At 35.7% G+C, this 13,333-nt stretch overlaps 3 protein-coding genes across 3 annotated transcripts; 1 reads left to right on the top strand and 2 right to left on the bottom strand.

The window, feature by feature from the left end:
• Positions 1–148: 148 nt before the first annotated feature.
• LOC102602261 (COP9 signalosome complex subunit 5b-like) lies at positions 149–5,011 on the bottom strand. Its single transcript, XM_006347245.2, has 6 exons — positions 4,528–5,011; positions 3,587–3,868; positions 3,329–3,476; positions 3,126–3,208; positions 556–633; positions 149–435 (listed from the first exon to the last, which is right to left on the bottom strand). Exons 1-6 carry the CDS (start codon positions 4,948–4,950, stop codon positions 346–348), a joined length of 1,104 nt encoding a protein of 367 aa, XP_006347307.1. The 5' UTR covers positions 4,951–5,011; the 3' UTR covers positions 149–345.
• Positions 5,012–5,965: 954 nt separating this feature from the next.
• On the top strand, positions 5,966–6,517 carry LOC107060629 (mavicyanin-like). The gene is made up of 2 exons (XM_015308729.1): positions 5,966–6,134; positions 6,267–6,517. Exons 1-2 carry the CDS (start codon positions 5,966–5,968, stop codon positions 6,515–6,517), a joined length of 420 nt encoding a protein of 139 aa, XP_015164215.1.
• A 35-nt stretch (positions 6,518–6,552) lies between these two features.
• LOC102601931 (uncharacterized) lies at positions 6,553–13,121 on the bottom strand. The gene is made up of 7 exons (XM_006347244.2): positions 12,812–13,121; positions 12,003–12,074; positions 11,303–11,336; positions 9,230–11,030; positions 8,369–8,459; positions 7,154–7,345; positions 6,553–7,073 (listed from the first exon to the last, which is right to left on the bottom strand). The coding sequence occupies exons 1-6, from the start codon at positions 12,889–12,891 to the stop codon at positions 7,306–7,308; spliced, it is 2,118 nt and encodes a 705-aa protein (XP_006347306.1). The 5' UTR covers positions 12,892–13,121; the 3' UTR covers positions 6,553–7,073; positions 7,154–7,305.
• Between the last annotated feature and the right edge of the window lie 212 nt (positions 13,122–13,333).

Here is a 13,333-nt window from a genome sequence, read left to right as displayed (position 1 = left end):
TATCATAAATAACTTGCTCCCAACCAAACAACCGCAACAACAGTTCATAAAGTTAGCCCAACATTTCACTTAGAGCCGGTTTTTCCTTAAAAGTACCAAACCAAACCTGTCGATTTACTGAACTTATAATTAACAAAAGGAAAAGAACTTGTGAAAAACTTGACAAAATCTTCCATAACATTGAACAGCAAAAGTCATGATATCTAAGAGAAGCCAATCACCGTAAACTTTCACCTCTTTGTAGCTACATAAATAGGAGTCAAAGATGTATATAGTCAACTGCAAAAAGAAACCTAGAAATTGCACCAAATTGGTCTACATCCAGATTGATAGTACAGGAACTTCTCAGCTTTCGATCATGGGCTCGGGACCTGAGGGTTCTGTCTGTGACTTGCTTGACTTACCAACACTATTGAAAAGAATGTCTTTAATAACCTGAAAACCAAGGATAAAAACATGGAGTGTCAAGACGTTCCTATCCAGCAGTGGAAATGTTCAAAGAATTCAAGCTAGACGAATGATATGTGACTAAATTAAGAATAGAACAATGTATACCTGTGACATTAAGCCATGAACTTGCTCGACAGTAATCTTAGCACTATCACGTGTAATCTTAGCAAGCTGAGATTCTTCCTGCGACTCAGAGGACCAACACATTTAGCATCACTATGCAACCAAAGTTGCATGATCCATGTTGTATTTTGCAATTCAGTGAAGCATGCATAAGTAGCAAGGTAAAAAGGAAGTCAAAAGACTACTGAAAAATGAAGTCAGAATCTGATAGCATTCAATGCACAGCCTGAAGTTTTAGATCGAGGCTGTGTAACTACCACATAACCAAGCTCAATAGCACAAAAACAAATAGTAAGATGCATAAAGTGAAAGAAAATGGCACATCACCACCTACTGCAGCAAATTACTGATTGCTTCACAATACATACATGAAAATGGTATTGCAATACAAGAAAGTGAAAGGCTCCACCCCTGATGCAACCCAAGGTGCCTTGATGCCATTCACAAGGAGCCAAGCACGTGAGCTCCGAGTGTTACAAGGCTTATTCATGAAGAGAGATGCACCTGAGTGCACATAGAGCCATCCCCAGGATTCCATGTATTTATGATAGCTTGGGATGATGAAAGAAAGGAGAAAGGACAAGTTGGCCATGCTACTTTATGAATTTTCATGAATTCATCCCAAAGGAAGACAACCAAACAAGGCCTTTACTTCATTAAGAAAGGAAGACAACCAAACAAGGCCCTTACTTCATTAAGGGTAAAATTGTAATAGCAAGTATCTTCCTTTTCTATCTAGTATAAGTAGTAGTGGAAGGTAGATTATTATCAAACATAAAGAGTATTACTCCTTGAGAGATTTGAGTGTTTGCTTTAAGCTTTTGGTTGTGTTGAAGATTAGAAAGAAGGATTGCTTGGGAATTTTAATTCCCTAGAGGTCTTTCTAATAGGTTAGGTGTTTGATAGGATATTCAAAGGAGGTAATTTCTATATTGAATTGGTTGTCTTTGATTCATTTCCTGTGTCTACCCTTCTATCTTATTTTGTTTCTTTTACTTTCTTGTTGTTATTCTTAGTTTTATCCTTAGAATTGTATCAGCCCCGGTACCTCTATCAAGCTCATCCCTTTCTACAAGTGCACCTAACACAGTCATAGAGATAACAGTAATAGTGATGATAAACTGCCAGACAATATGTTGTTGCCTAGTCATATTTTATCCTCTATTCTGTAACTTCCCCGCTAATTTTGGACAAAATGGTTACATGCAAACTAAAATAGACTTTGGAAGTGGGGGACAATGGTTGGTTCAATGCTTTCAGGATCCAATTTCCTCGGTACAAATATTGCATGTGCGAAGGAAAATAGGGAGAACACATAAAGACAGATTGAAAATCACTGCCCAAGGCAAAAGCCTGATATACCAAATTGTAATCACAAAGCTTATCCTCAAATTTCGCTAGGTTAGTATTATACCTGATATACCAAATAGTAATCACAAAGCTTATTCTCAAGTTTCGCTAGGTAAGTTGATTGCTAATATAATGCTATAGCTTTTGTTTTTCACTCCTTTGCCTTTGACTGGTTTATCATCACTTCTATGTGTCTGCTTCCCCACCCGCCAAACAAACCTCAAACCCCTAATGTGAGAATGGAAATACAGACACCTGTTCGTAGTAAACAAAGAAATTCAATAATGATGCAGCTCCCCTTTTACACCTAGTTCTGCTTCACAGATCCGATATTTGGCAAGTGATTATTACCCACTCTTAACCACAGCAGTAACAAAAGTCTTTATTCCACAGGTCCACTATAATGGAGGACCAAAACATTCACAGGTAAAGATAGGATCATATTGGCACATTATTATGGTGTACTAGTTTTCTATTTGGGGTGATATTCTAACACATTCACATGAGATGATGAGAAGGAAACTTCTCCGATGTCCACTATACCTTATTTTGACATCTTTAGTTAAAAGTAGTAAGAGAACTCTTCACTCATACAGTCTTGGCCATTTCTCCCTTTCTTAAGAGTTCCACTTTCACGTACAAGCAGTTGCTAAGAGTTGCATGAACCTAATCCATAACAGATCGACAGACCATACACATTTGAATACATAGTGCATCCTTTTTTTTCTTGTATTGCATTACTTTCTCCTAGTTGATTTTCATAAGCACGCATTAGGTGTTCCAGTATATAAAGTTTAGCAACTGTCATCATTTAAAAAAAAAAAATGAAAATGTAATTGGTAAATTGGAGGCAAATTTATATTTAGTACCCTTTGCACATCCATGCACATTTTAATTGTAAGCAGTTTCATAGCCCAGCAAAATATGATCAAGAGGCCGAGTATGCTATAAGCTACAAAGTTCCAACAATAGTCACTCCGTAAGCACAAAATATTACCTGGGTTTGATAATGTCGAAATAGGAACCACATGCCAAAAAGATACAAAGATAAATGGCTTCAACAAATCCAAAAGACTAAAGAACTGGCAAACTAATATTCTTTTTTTATGCCAGACTAATATTCTCAAAAACAAAGTAAGAGATAGACTTGTAAGTTAGAGTATGAATTATCAAGACCAAAAGAAAAATATAAAAGAAAATACCTCCTTCTTTCTTTGAGGGGGTGCCATTAAGGACGCATAACGTGAATTGGACAGCTGATTTTCAGCATGCTCCAACTTTTCAGCTGCATGATTTAATGGGATCAACAAATTTTAGGTGTTACCATATCATGTAAACTCATATGCAGGCATCAAATCATGATGATGATAAAAGAAAGTGGAAATGTAGGCAAGAATGATATTACCAAGATCAGATATCTGTCCAGCAACATAGTCTCCATTTCCAAGCAAAGGAGATGAAGAAAGTGTGTTCACCCAATACTTGTTCCATAGTAGGTCCAAGAGATGGCAATCGAGAGAGGACTTAAAATATGTAATATCCAATGAATAATACTGCAAATCAAGAGAAAAGTTGGTGAGCTAACAGTCAGAGTAAAGCAGAGTTGAAGACCTAGATTTTAATATATGTGTGTGAGTGCATGCTCTCATGCCAAAAAGGTGACCTGCTTGCAATGTACTCCAAAGTCTTCGATTTTGTTCAAAGGAATGGTCTGGTACTCCGAGATGGGGTCATCTGGAGGCTTATATCCTTCAGGATATGTTCGAAAGGCACCAATCTCAACTTTTCCAGCAGAAACAGTTCTTGTTGGATCAATAACAACTGCAAGAAAGGGCTCCTGATATTGCTGATTAAGCATTTGTGTAGATACATCAATACCAGAGAGCCAGCATCCGTAACCAGGATGGGAATGGTACCACCCGACCACATTTTCTAAACGACCAGCCTATACCAAAAAGTCTGAGTAAGAGAATGGTCAGAACAAACTGCAGTAACAAGCACACTCCAATTCAGGAACCGAACACAAAAATATCATGACATGGTCATTAGTTTTCGGGATCAAACTAGGTAATATTCTCTTCTTCACTGAGAAAATATCACAAATTCAAGCCAGCAGAATGAAATATCATAATGGGGTTGGTGTAGAATCAGGGATAATAAGTTTTATATTATTGTCCTCTTCATAAATGTTAATCAAAAAAGTTACAACACTAGTTGCAAGTCCCTGCTGTCAAGTAAGCTATAGCAGACAGCTATGTAAACTAGTCAAAGCAAACTGGCCCGTTCCACGAATGAGAACAAAACCTCAATCTCAAGCTAGTCGGTACAAAACCTCAATCTCAAGCTAGTCAGAATCTGCTATACGAACCTTCACAATTCAGTTAGCTTCCATTTGAACAGGTTACATTCTAATATTTAGGGAGTAATTCTAAAACTCAAGGCATTTACTCTATCAACCTACAGTTGTGCTCCATCTGAACCAGTTTGATTCCAATTTTCAGTAAATCCGAAAAAAATCATCTTAAATTGACTAGGTTTATTCTAAAGCTCACAGTATACTAGATACTCATAAAAAAATTAATCTTTTTTTATAAACGCACTAACCTGCTTGTTGGTCTGTGAATATTCGACCATATATTCATACGCATCAGCTTGAGCATTAACCCTAGTTTCAGTGCCTTCAACGGGGAGGGCAAAAGCGTCCATAACAATAATTGCATCGCCGTCAGTCTTACCCTGCATGAGTCCCATGACCTCAATTGTACCTCCGGAACGCGCGTGAACAACCATCTTGAGAAGAGCAAGAGCAGAGATCTTCACACGCTTGAAATAGTGAGGGTCACTCGCCCACGGCTTCTCCCGCTGAAACTTCGTCTGTGCCGCATCGTCGTAGTGGAATATGGCATCTGACGCAGAGTTTTCCGGTGTCGACCCCGACGGCGCATCTATTGTCACGATGTTGTTCTCTAACTCCCAGGTTTGCTGCGCCATCGCCGCCGACGATGCGTAAGAATTTAGAGCGTCCATTGTAACTTCGGAGAGAAGGGCAATTGCAGAGCTTTTCGCTACAATCTGAATTTATAAGTGAAAATCGACCGGGTTAATTAGAATAAATTTATTAAAAGAATTAAGAAAAGATTAAATTAGACCTTATAATAGGATTTAACTTTAAATAATATTCCTTATATTTTCAAATTAAATTACACATTTAACCTCTTTGTAACCTGGAAATTATGTACAAATATTAGTTTGTATGTATTTCTATCCTAACAAACTCTGGTTCAGAGCGTTATCCCAAATAGACCTTGCCGAATTCGAACACCATGTTGGAAATTTAAAAAAAAATATTAAATTTAAAATATCATTTGATTATTAAATTAATAATATAATATATACTTATTCGTAAAATGATTAGATAGATATTCAATTATCATTAAATTAATAATTAAATAAATCTTTGATATTTCAAGTATCCTATAAGTTGTAAATGTTTTAAATATCGATGTTTCAGACATTAAATATCTCTTAATATATTTGAAGGTGGAAAAGAAGCATTATAATTTACTTCTTCAAAGTTCATTTTTGTAATATGTAGTTGAAGTATCTACTTATTGCGTCATTTAAAAAAAAAGGTTTGATAATATTCATGTTCCACGTATATTTCACAATAATTCGACTTATTCATTAATTCTTTATAATAAAAAAAATTGACAAATAAACTCGCAGTTAGTGATGTTCTTCAAATTTCTCTGAGATAAAGTCTCTTTTTTTTTCAGTTCTTAAGTTTGACACTGCCTCGACCTGTGTTCAACTGTTTTGAAATGCATGGAAGAATTAAATTGAATTAATGCAAGATTAATTTGTTATTAATACATTTGTCGTAACTTATAACACTTTTAATAACAGAATTAATGTGTGGAAATAACAGTAGAACATTTATAAAAGGTTTTAGTTCTGTTGCACTCACTGTTATAATTAACTAGCTATATAGCTATAGGATTAAGAAAAATAAGAGATAATTATATTTATAAGATTACACAAGATGCAGGTTATACTAATTTTGCTACTTTTTGTTGTTGGGATTTTAGTGAAATCAGTAAATTCAGAAAGATACATTGTTGGAGAAGGCTATGGCTGGCGTTCTGCTCCGTACCCTACTTATTATGAAGATTGGGGTAAAACTATCAAGTTAAAACCTGGAGATGAATTAGGTAAACTTTAATTTCACGTACTACTCTTTTCTCAAGGAAAATATTTTATCTCAGAAACGTACAAAGGTGTACATAGATCGGTTTAGTTCAGTGTTTTTATTCATCAAATTTTCCGTGCCAATTTATTTGTAGAGTTTAGATTTCAAAAGCCAGACGATTTGCTGCAGATAGCAAAATACGACTATTATGCATGCAGTTCCAACACTCCTTCCAGGCAGTATAAAGATAGTCCAGCAACAGCATTCTTGTTGATACCTGGAGATTATTACTTCAAATCCAGCAACAATACAAATTGCATCAATGGCCAGAGGCTTTATGTAAATGTAGCACCTCCAAATGAAGATAAAGATAAGGATAACCAGCCTGGTGTATTAAAGAATTAGACGATAACCTGAGACGAGTCAGTGAAATCAGAATGAAAGTAATCTTATATATGCATACATTTTAATCGTAATTCTTTCTTATGGTTTTGAGTCGGAAGCAACAAGTTCAGTTTAACTCACAAAACCTGTCATAGGCAAAAGAATGCTCAGATGTGTATTACAGGAAATCTATTTTCCATGTGAACTTTGATGTGTATTACCAGAAATCTATTAAAACAAATAAAATAAATGAAGAACCAACAGCTATGAATACATATCTGAGCTTAAAAAAGAAAACTAGGCTCTCTACTCTTCTGGCCAAAATTTCACATTCTTCCGTAAACCCAATATTAACACCTTGTTCATCAGAATGTATGGATAAGGTTTATCGGAAACAACCTCTCTACCCTACAAAGGTAGGGGTAAGGTCTGCATACGCCCACCACCCTCTTCAGACTCCACTTGTGGAATACACTGGGTATGTTGTTGTTGTTCATCAGATTGCATCTCCAGCACGAATCATAGTATGTCTTTTCAAAGTGCAGCATTGGTGAAGACCTGACAATTTTCTGCAAGACTGAAATAGAACAAAAGGTCGTAAAATAACAAATATAAACATGACCTCATTTGATTCAGAAGTTTCAAAGTATTACTTACATGTAAGCATATCATACACATGAAATGAGTCTCTTTCAACGACGAAGAAACTGTTGTCCTTGCTAGATATCGTCCCCGACTAAATCTAGCAAAGCCTCTACGTAATTGAGATCTTGAGCTATGCTCCAATCAATGCCTTGAGGCTTCAAACGCTACTTCACACCCAACAATTCCTTCAGTTGTTCTTTACTACTGCATGTGGAACCCAGCAGACAACTATGCATTAGTAACAATAACAACTACATGCCATAACACAGAAATCTATAAGGTAATTTGATAACACAGAAATCTATAAGGTAATTTGAGTTACTCTTTTTCGTTCATAATGCAAAATTCCAGAATGCAAAAATAAAAAAAATAAAAAACCATTCCCTCCTTTTACTAAACCACAGGCAGACAGGATTAGTTAACTAATACAAATTGAGCGAGATCACCTTCTCAGACAGAAATACTTGGTCTGCACTATAATGTCACATTGGCTTTTACTTTCACTAGACAGGGAGTGCACATAGTATGTTATAACTTGATAAGACTCAAAAATAAAGTTGTGTCTCGATTCAAAGCTGCTAATGGAGACTGAAAGAACTAGGTACAGCAAGCATAGAGGCAAAGTTCTTTCTCCTTGTTCCAAAACTAAAGATGATTCTTAATCATGTTTACTAGAGATCAATTCACAAGGTTAAATGGATAAACCTCTATTATACACTTATTCTAATACCATCTATACTCTGTCCCACCACCAATTCACACTGAAGTTCACCTACCGCTTAAGTTCATTTACCAATAATAACTTGAGCTTATCCTGCCATAACATCAATTATATGAACCAAGCTGAAAAAGTCATATTTTGCTAATTGGTCATAGTTCTGCAATTTGGAAAACTTTCTTTATTTCGTTTAGGGCGAGAGAGGCAATTTTAGAGTTCTGGAATATTCTATAATCCTTTATTGATGGATATATATAAAGAGAAAAACGATTAGCACAAAGCAATTTGAGGTTTGGCCACAGGATTAGACTGCAATAACTGTTTGGTCATTGGACCTGTAAAGTAGGCAATCTATATTTTTTTGGTCATAAGTAGAAGATTAGTTTAAAAATAAGCTTCTCTGAGTCAAGCAGCTTCCCTGCTCGTGATATTTTACCTTCCATGTCAAAATAAATAACACTAGATAATGTGTAGAGGTAATAAGAGACCTGCAGCAGACTCAGAAGTACCTGTTTGCAAAAGAAGGACTTATCTCTTCAAGAGCATGGAGCATAATGGAATTAGTGGTCTCATCACAAGAACTTCGCCTGTTCTTGAGAACTGTAAACGAATAAAAAAAGCCAGTAATCACCACCCTTAAAATACAAAATTTCATAACTTACTAAGGATTGGAAAACAATAGAACTGGTGTAGGGGTAAATATATTTGTAAAGGTTCATATTTCAAAAACTCTAACAGAGAATTTTGAATTATGTCAAAGTGATAGCAAAATCACATTAAATCTGACACTTTCCTGACAAGCACTCAAGCTATCTCGAATCATTCATAACTTCGACCTTTCTAGGGTCTCAGCGATAACAAAATAACTTGGAGAAATTTACAAGCACTTCCTTTTTAGAGATTACAAATGTTAGGATCCAGAATGTACCATATCACCGTATCAGTTTCTCACTCACTTAAACAGAATTTTTTCAGATAATAAACAACCATTCTACCCCCTGAATGTTCACAACTGAACCACCCATCATAAATGGATAATGGGCCTAAGTTGTTTGGTTTACATTTCTGCCTTCATTTTCTCTTCCATTTCTCCGTTACAAGAGGTTTGTTGCTTAATCCCTACTCATTCAGGTACAAGGTTCAGACCCCATCATTACCCCTTCTCATTTCTTATATCTTTCCCTCCCACCCCCAAAAAAGAAGATTGAAAAGAGGTAATGACAACTAGGCCTCAATTCTAAGCTAGTTGTGAGTATGCAAAAAAGAAAAAAGAAAAAAAAAAATCTAAAGCGCTAACCTAACATCTCATTTCCTTTCTTATACCATAGAGACGCTAGAAGCAGCACAAGGAGATTTTAGTGTTCAAGTACCTTCAAAAAATTTGGGATCTGAAGTGTTGCCTTGGAGATATGATACATCGTCCTCAGCTAACTGTAACCCATCCATCTGAGCAAACTTATTCAAAATACAGCCGACGAGACTATAAGCAACCATACTTGTTTCATCAGAACCTTCCTGGATAAGAAGATACTGATTTCTAGTCAAGTTTTGCCGGTGAAGTGATACGCTTTTTTCTTCTGAACACTTTGTCGATGTAAATTTTGGTGGTGTGCATCCCAAGTCCCCGATAGTTACTTTTTCCTCCATATCATTCCTGCCTGATACTTCATTAGGTGAGAAATGTGTAGCAAAACTATTTTGATCTCTGGTTGAAAAAGATGAGCATGAATCCCTTCCTTCTTGATGGCCTATGCTTCTTAAATGGCTATCTTTACCACTCATACTCTTTGTGACTTCAGAAGCTTTTGATTCTAAGAATGAGGAGGAATTGTCAAACCAATTGGAATGAATTGAATCTACTCCATCGGTATACATTGACTCAATCTTGACGCTCAACTTATGTTTGGGTGAGAGTAGAGAGGATAAACCATCATCTCGGCAAGCAGTGATTGGTGACTGAAAATCACTTTGGTTTATCTCGCCGACACTTTCTGCTTGGCTGTATGAGACATTAGGATCAGACTTGCAATTCTGAGGAAGATCAGAAAGATATTCATCTTCATCACCACCTTCATAATAACTATCCTCTGCATTCTCCACGTAAGCATTTGCAAAATCTTCACTGACATCACATTCAATGAGAGAATCCCAAACAATTTGTTTTATCTGAGCACTAATAGTCAGCACACGTTCCACTTCTTCCTCTACCTCCTTGTTTGAGTAGGTTTTGCTATATTCATGCCTATATTTTTTGTTAATTATTGCTAAACTTTCTATTAAACTTTCAGGGATAGACTCCAAGTCGCTGCATTCGAGAAGATATTCAGTCAACAGTTTCTTCACGTTCACACGCAAACGAACACTTTCTGTGGCAGCTTTATTATTAGAACCCAGCACAAGAGGCAAATTTCCCAGCTCTGCAAAACTCACTTTGGTTTTATCATCTAGAATCCTGATTGCTTTTGCTATATCATTCTGCAATGCTTCTACATCTGGTGAAAGTTTTTGGAAAAAACTCGGAGAGAGACAATAATCAAGTTCTGGTTTTAGCATTAAGGCTGCTACAGACAAAGCCTTAGCCAGGGGTTCTGGTGGTTCATCCCCTTCTTCATAGTCCGATAACATTTTTAATGAAGTCCTCCTGATTTGTTCAACTAAACTTCCAATACTCCAACATATTCTAGGAGGCTGCAGTAAAGGGATGTAACCTGTGACATCCCTCAGATTCCTATGCATTTTACTCAAAGTTAGAAGAGACAACTCCTCAAGTCTATCCAGAACATAAATAGCAGAACTGTGAAAGGATTCTGAGGTAGAACAAGAAGCCCCATGATTAACACGAAAGTTTTGAGGATCTTTGAGGAGTTGAGAAATTTGTTTAATTCGACTTTGACTGGAATCATCATGCTTATGGAGAATTTTGGGAAGAAACTGCTTGATTATCCTTCTCATTTGCCAATTGGTTTTCTCAAAAGTAATTGAGCCGCCAGTTACAGTCTCTGCAATACAGCATAACCCCTTGTTGTTCATCTTATCAAGCATGGAATATATGCCTCTCAAATTCTCAGCTGAATTGGAGAGCAATGTCCCTGGTGCACCATGATATGTCCTTTCACCCTTATGCACTCCAAATGCCTTTGCAACAGAAGTTCGAATGTTCTCATAATGTAACTGGAATAAAGGCACAAAGAAATATATCAGCTTAGTGGGGAAAAACACTTTGGAATTTAGTTTGACAACAACAGATAATGTTCTATACAAACATAGAACAGGTTTCTCTGAAATAGGGAGTGAATAATATCCTTTGCTTCAAATATTACATGTGAGCAGTATCATTTGGATTTAGAAAAAGAAAAGAAAAAAAGAGATACAGTCAGGAATATTTTAACAATTTTGAGTTGTAGCATGTCATTACATCAGCAAGCATTAAAGGGAACACTTACATCATCTTCTCTAAGCAATGATTCAGGTAAACTCCTGCAGATACAGACAACAGGGTCAAGGTTTAGTTTGAAGTGCAAAACATTAATTGAAAAACAACATGCAATCTATGCCAATTCATTATGAATCCAGATAACAATATGCATAAACAAGTTATCATTTATAATAGCAACCCATGTACCAAGGTACTGTAAACTTCTAATAAGTATGCAGATAGAATAAAGGAAAACAACTTTCATCAAGAAAGCACAATGCTTTAAAAGAGCCAAGTCAAGGAGATAAATTTGCTGCTTCATCTTCAATAGTAATAGAGAGCACGCTGTAGTCAGTGCTGCTCATAGTTCTGTTTATCAAAAGAAGTGCCAACTGCACCATCTCTACAACATTTAACATTGTATAAGCCTGAATAGATGTGTGCATCAAGTCTTATACTTTTCAGTTTGTTTGTTCCCTAACTTAGCCAAAGCTTACAGAAGAAGAAATATCGAAGGGAATTGACAGACAACGCATTCAAGTACCATTGCAGTCATATGGAACAGTCAATTTTGCAAATATTCAGCAACACAAAAGCAGTGCAACCGCTAAAATGCCTTTTCTAGGGAGAGATAAATTCACTAACCAGGACAACACTTATACAACAGAAACAAAAAGAAGAGTTTCTATATATATATATATGAATTAAAGGAGGAAGAAAGTTCTCACATATCACCGGGAGGTTTGAGTCTATCCATCTTTTTTTGCTCTCTTTCGGACAAATCCAAGTCCATTAACCACCTGCAAAATTAGTTTCATATGCCTAAGTAATACTGAATCTAATCCCCACAAACACTTTGTATTGCATTACTGATACAAAGAAAATTGCTCCCTCTATCCACTTTAGAACATCCTAAAATGTTTGAGAATATTCCCTCTACACAATTTTCACGAATCTAAACAAATATACAAAAGTAAAATTCATCAAATTATTCAAAACTTTTTGCCAAGTAATTTTATTCCGGGTAAAAACTGCACAATGGTTTGTGCGCGTATTTACAGAAATTATACATATTTTACATTTTACTGTCTTGTCATTCAAATTCATTACACTAGGTATGTCGTTTTTGTTGTTGTTTTGTCAAACTATTTTTCAACTCTTACTTTAATATTTTCTCCACTATCACTAATATAATATGCAATTCAAGGCCAGGGCTTTGATTTAGTAGTAAAATCGCAACCTAAAAGTGTGAGTCCCAAACCATGCTACGAACAAAAACATGGTATGCTAGTAGAGAAGGGTAGAAGGATTGAGCTACCGACCCTCAAAGATTTCCTCAGTTATTAAAAAGTCAAATTCATGTCAAACTACATACCAACTCAAACACTATCAATACAAAAAATACTATGAAAACACTCATATTAAATCAAGAAAGTAACTAACTATCAAATTGGAAAGGGTCATCAATGTAGTGCTAAAACTAAAACTAAATGATGAAAATTCGATTAACTGATGTCAGAGAAAAGAAAAGGTTTACCTTCTCTTGAGCCTAAGTTCTTTATCTTGCTGCTTCAATTGAGAAGCCAAATCTTTACAATCCTCCATATAGGATTCCATATTTACTTCAGAATACAACAAAAAATAGTTCTAGGATTTAATTCAGCTCTTCAACTGAATCACCTCAAAAAAACAAAATCGGTGTCTGAATCAAAGACGGCTCAACATAATACCAATAAATAGGGACTTCAAAATTACAAATCTTTTCAAGAATCAAAAGAACCCCAAATTCAGTTCGCAGCAGACAAAGAGCCAGCACGCTTACGCTTAGAAGAAACAACATACCCTAAGTAGAATATTAAAAACTTATGTATGTATTAACTAAAATTTTCTTAATAGTAAAAAAATATGTATTTACTATTACTACTCCCTTGTTCCTATTTATATGTCCCTATTTTTTATTTTATGTCCCTTGAGAAATTAGGTAAGTAGACTGTAGAGTGTCAATGGTATAGTTCAATCGGTTATTTGTGAAAAAATTACACCCTAATTTTTTGGATTT

Source organism: Solanum tuberosum, unplaced genomic scaffold (genome assembly GCF_000226075.1).
Source record: "Solanum tuberosum cultivar DM 1-3 516 R44 unplaced genomic scaffold, SolTub_3.0 scf00087, whole genome shotgun sequence".
Lineage (NCBI taxonomy): Eukaryota > Viridiplantae > Streptophyta > Magnoliopsida > Solanales > Solanaceae > Solanum > Solanum tuberosum.
Note: the sequence above shows the minus strand (reverse complement) of the source record. Positions and strands in the feature narration are given on the sequence as shown.

Coding starts and splice junctions, on each gene's coding strand:
- LOC102602261 (XM_006347245.2), bottom strand. CDS start 4,950: ATGGACGCTCTAAATTCTTACGCATCGTCGGCGGCGATGGCGCAGCAA. Junction 3,477..3,586: donor TTGGAGTACATTGCAAGCAG/GTCACCTTTTTG, acceptor CTTGATTTGCAG/TATTATTCATTGGATATTAC. Junction 3,209..3,328: donor TGGACAGATATCTGATCTTG/GTAATATCATTC, acceptor TAAATCATGCAG/CTGAAAAGTTGGAGCATGCT.
- LOC102601931 (XM_006347244.2), bottom strand. CDS start 12,891: ATGGAATCCTATATGGAGGATTGTAAAGATTTGGCTTCTCAATTGAAG. Junction 12,075..12,811: donor GAACTTAGGCTCAAGAGAAG/GTAAACCTTTTC, acceptor CTAATTTTGCAG/GTGGTTAATGGACTTGGATT. Junction 7,346..8,368: donor AGTCCTTCTTTTGCAAACAG/GTACTTCTGAGT, acceptor TTCCACATGCAG/TAGTAAAGAACAACTGAAGG.
- LOC107060629 (XM_015308729.1), top strand. CDS start 5,966: ATGCAGGTTATACTAATTTTGCTACTTTTTGTTGTTGGGATTTTAGTG. Junction 6,135..6,266: donor AAAACCTGGAGATGAATTAG/GTAAACTTTAAT, acceptor ATTTATTTGTAG/AGTTTAGATTTCAAAAGCCA.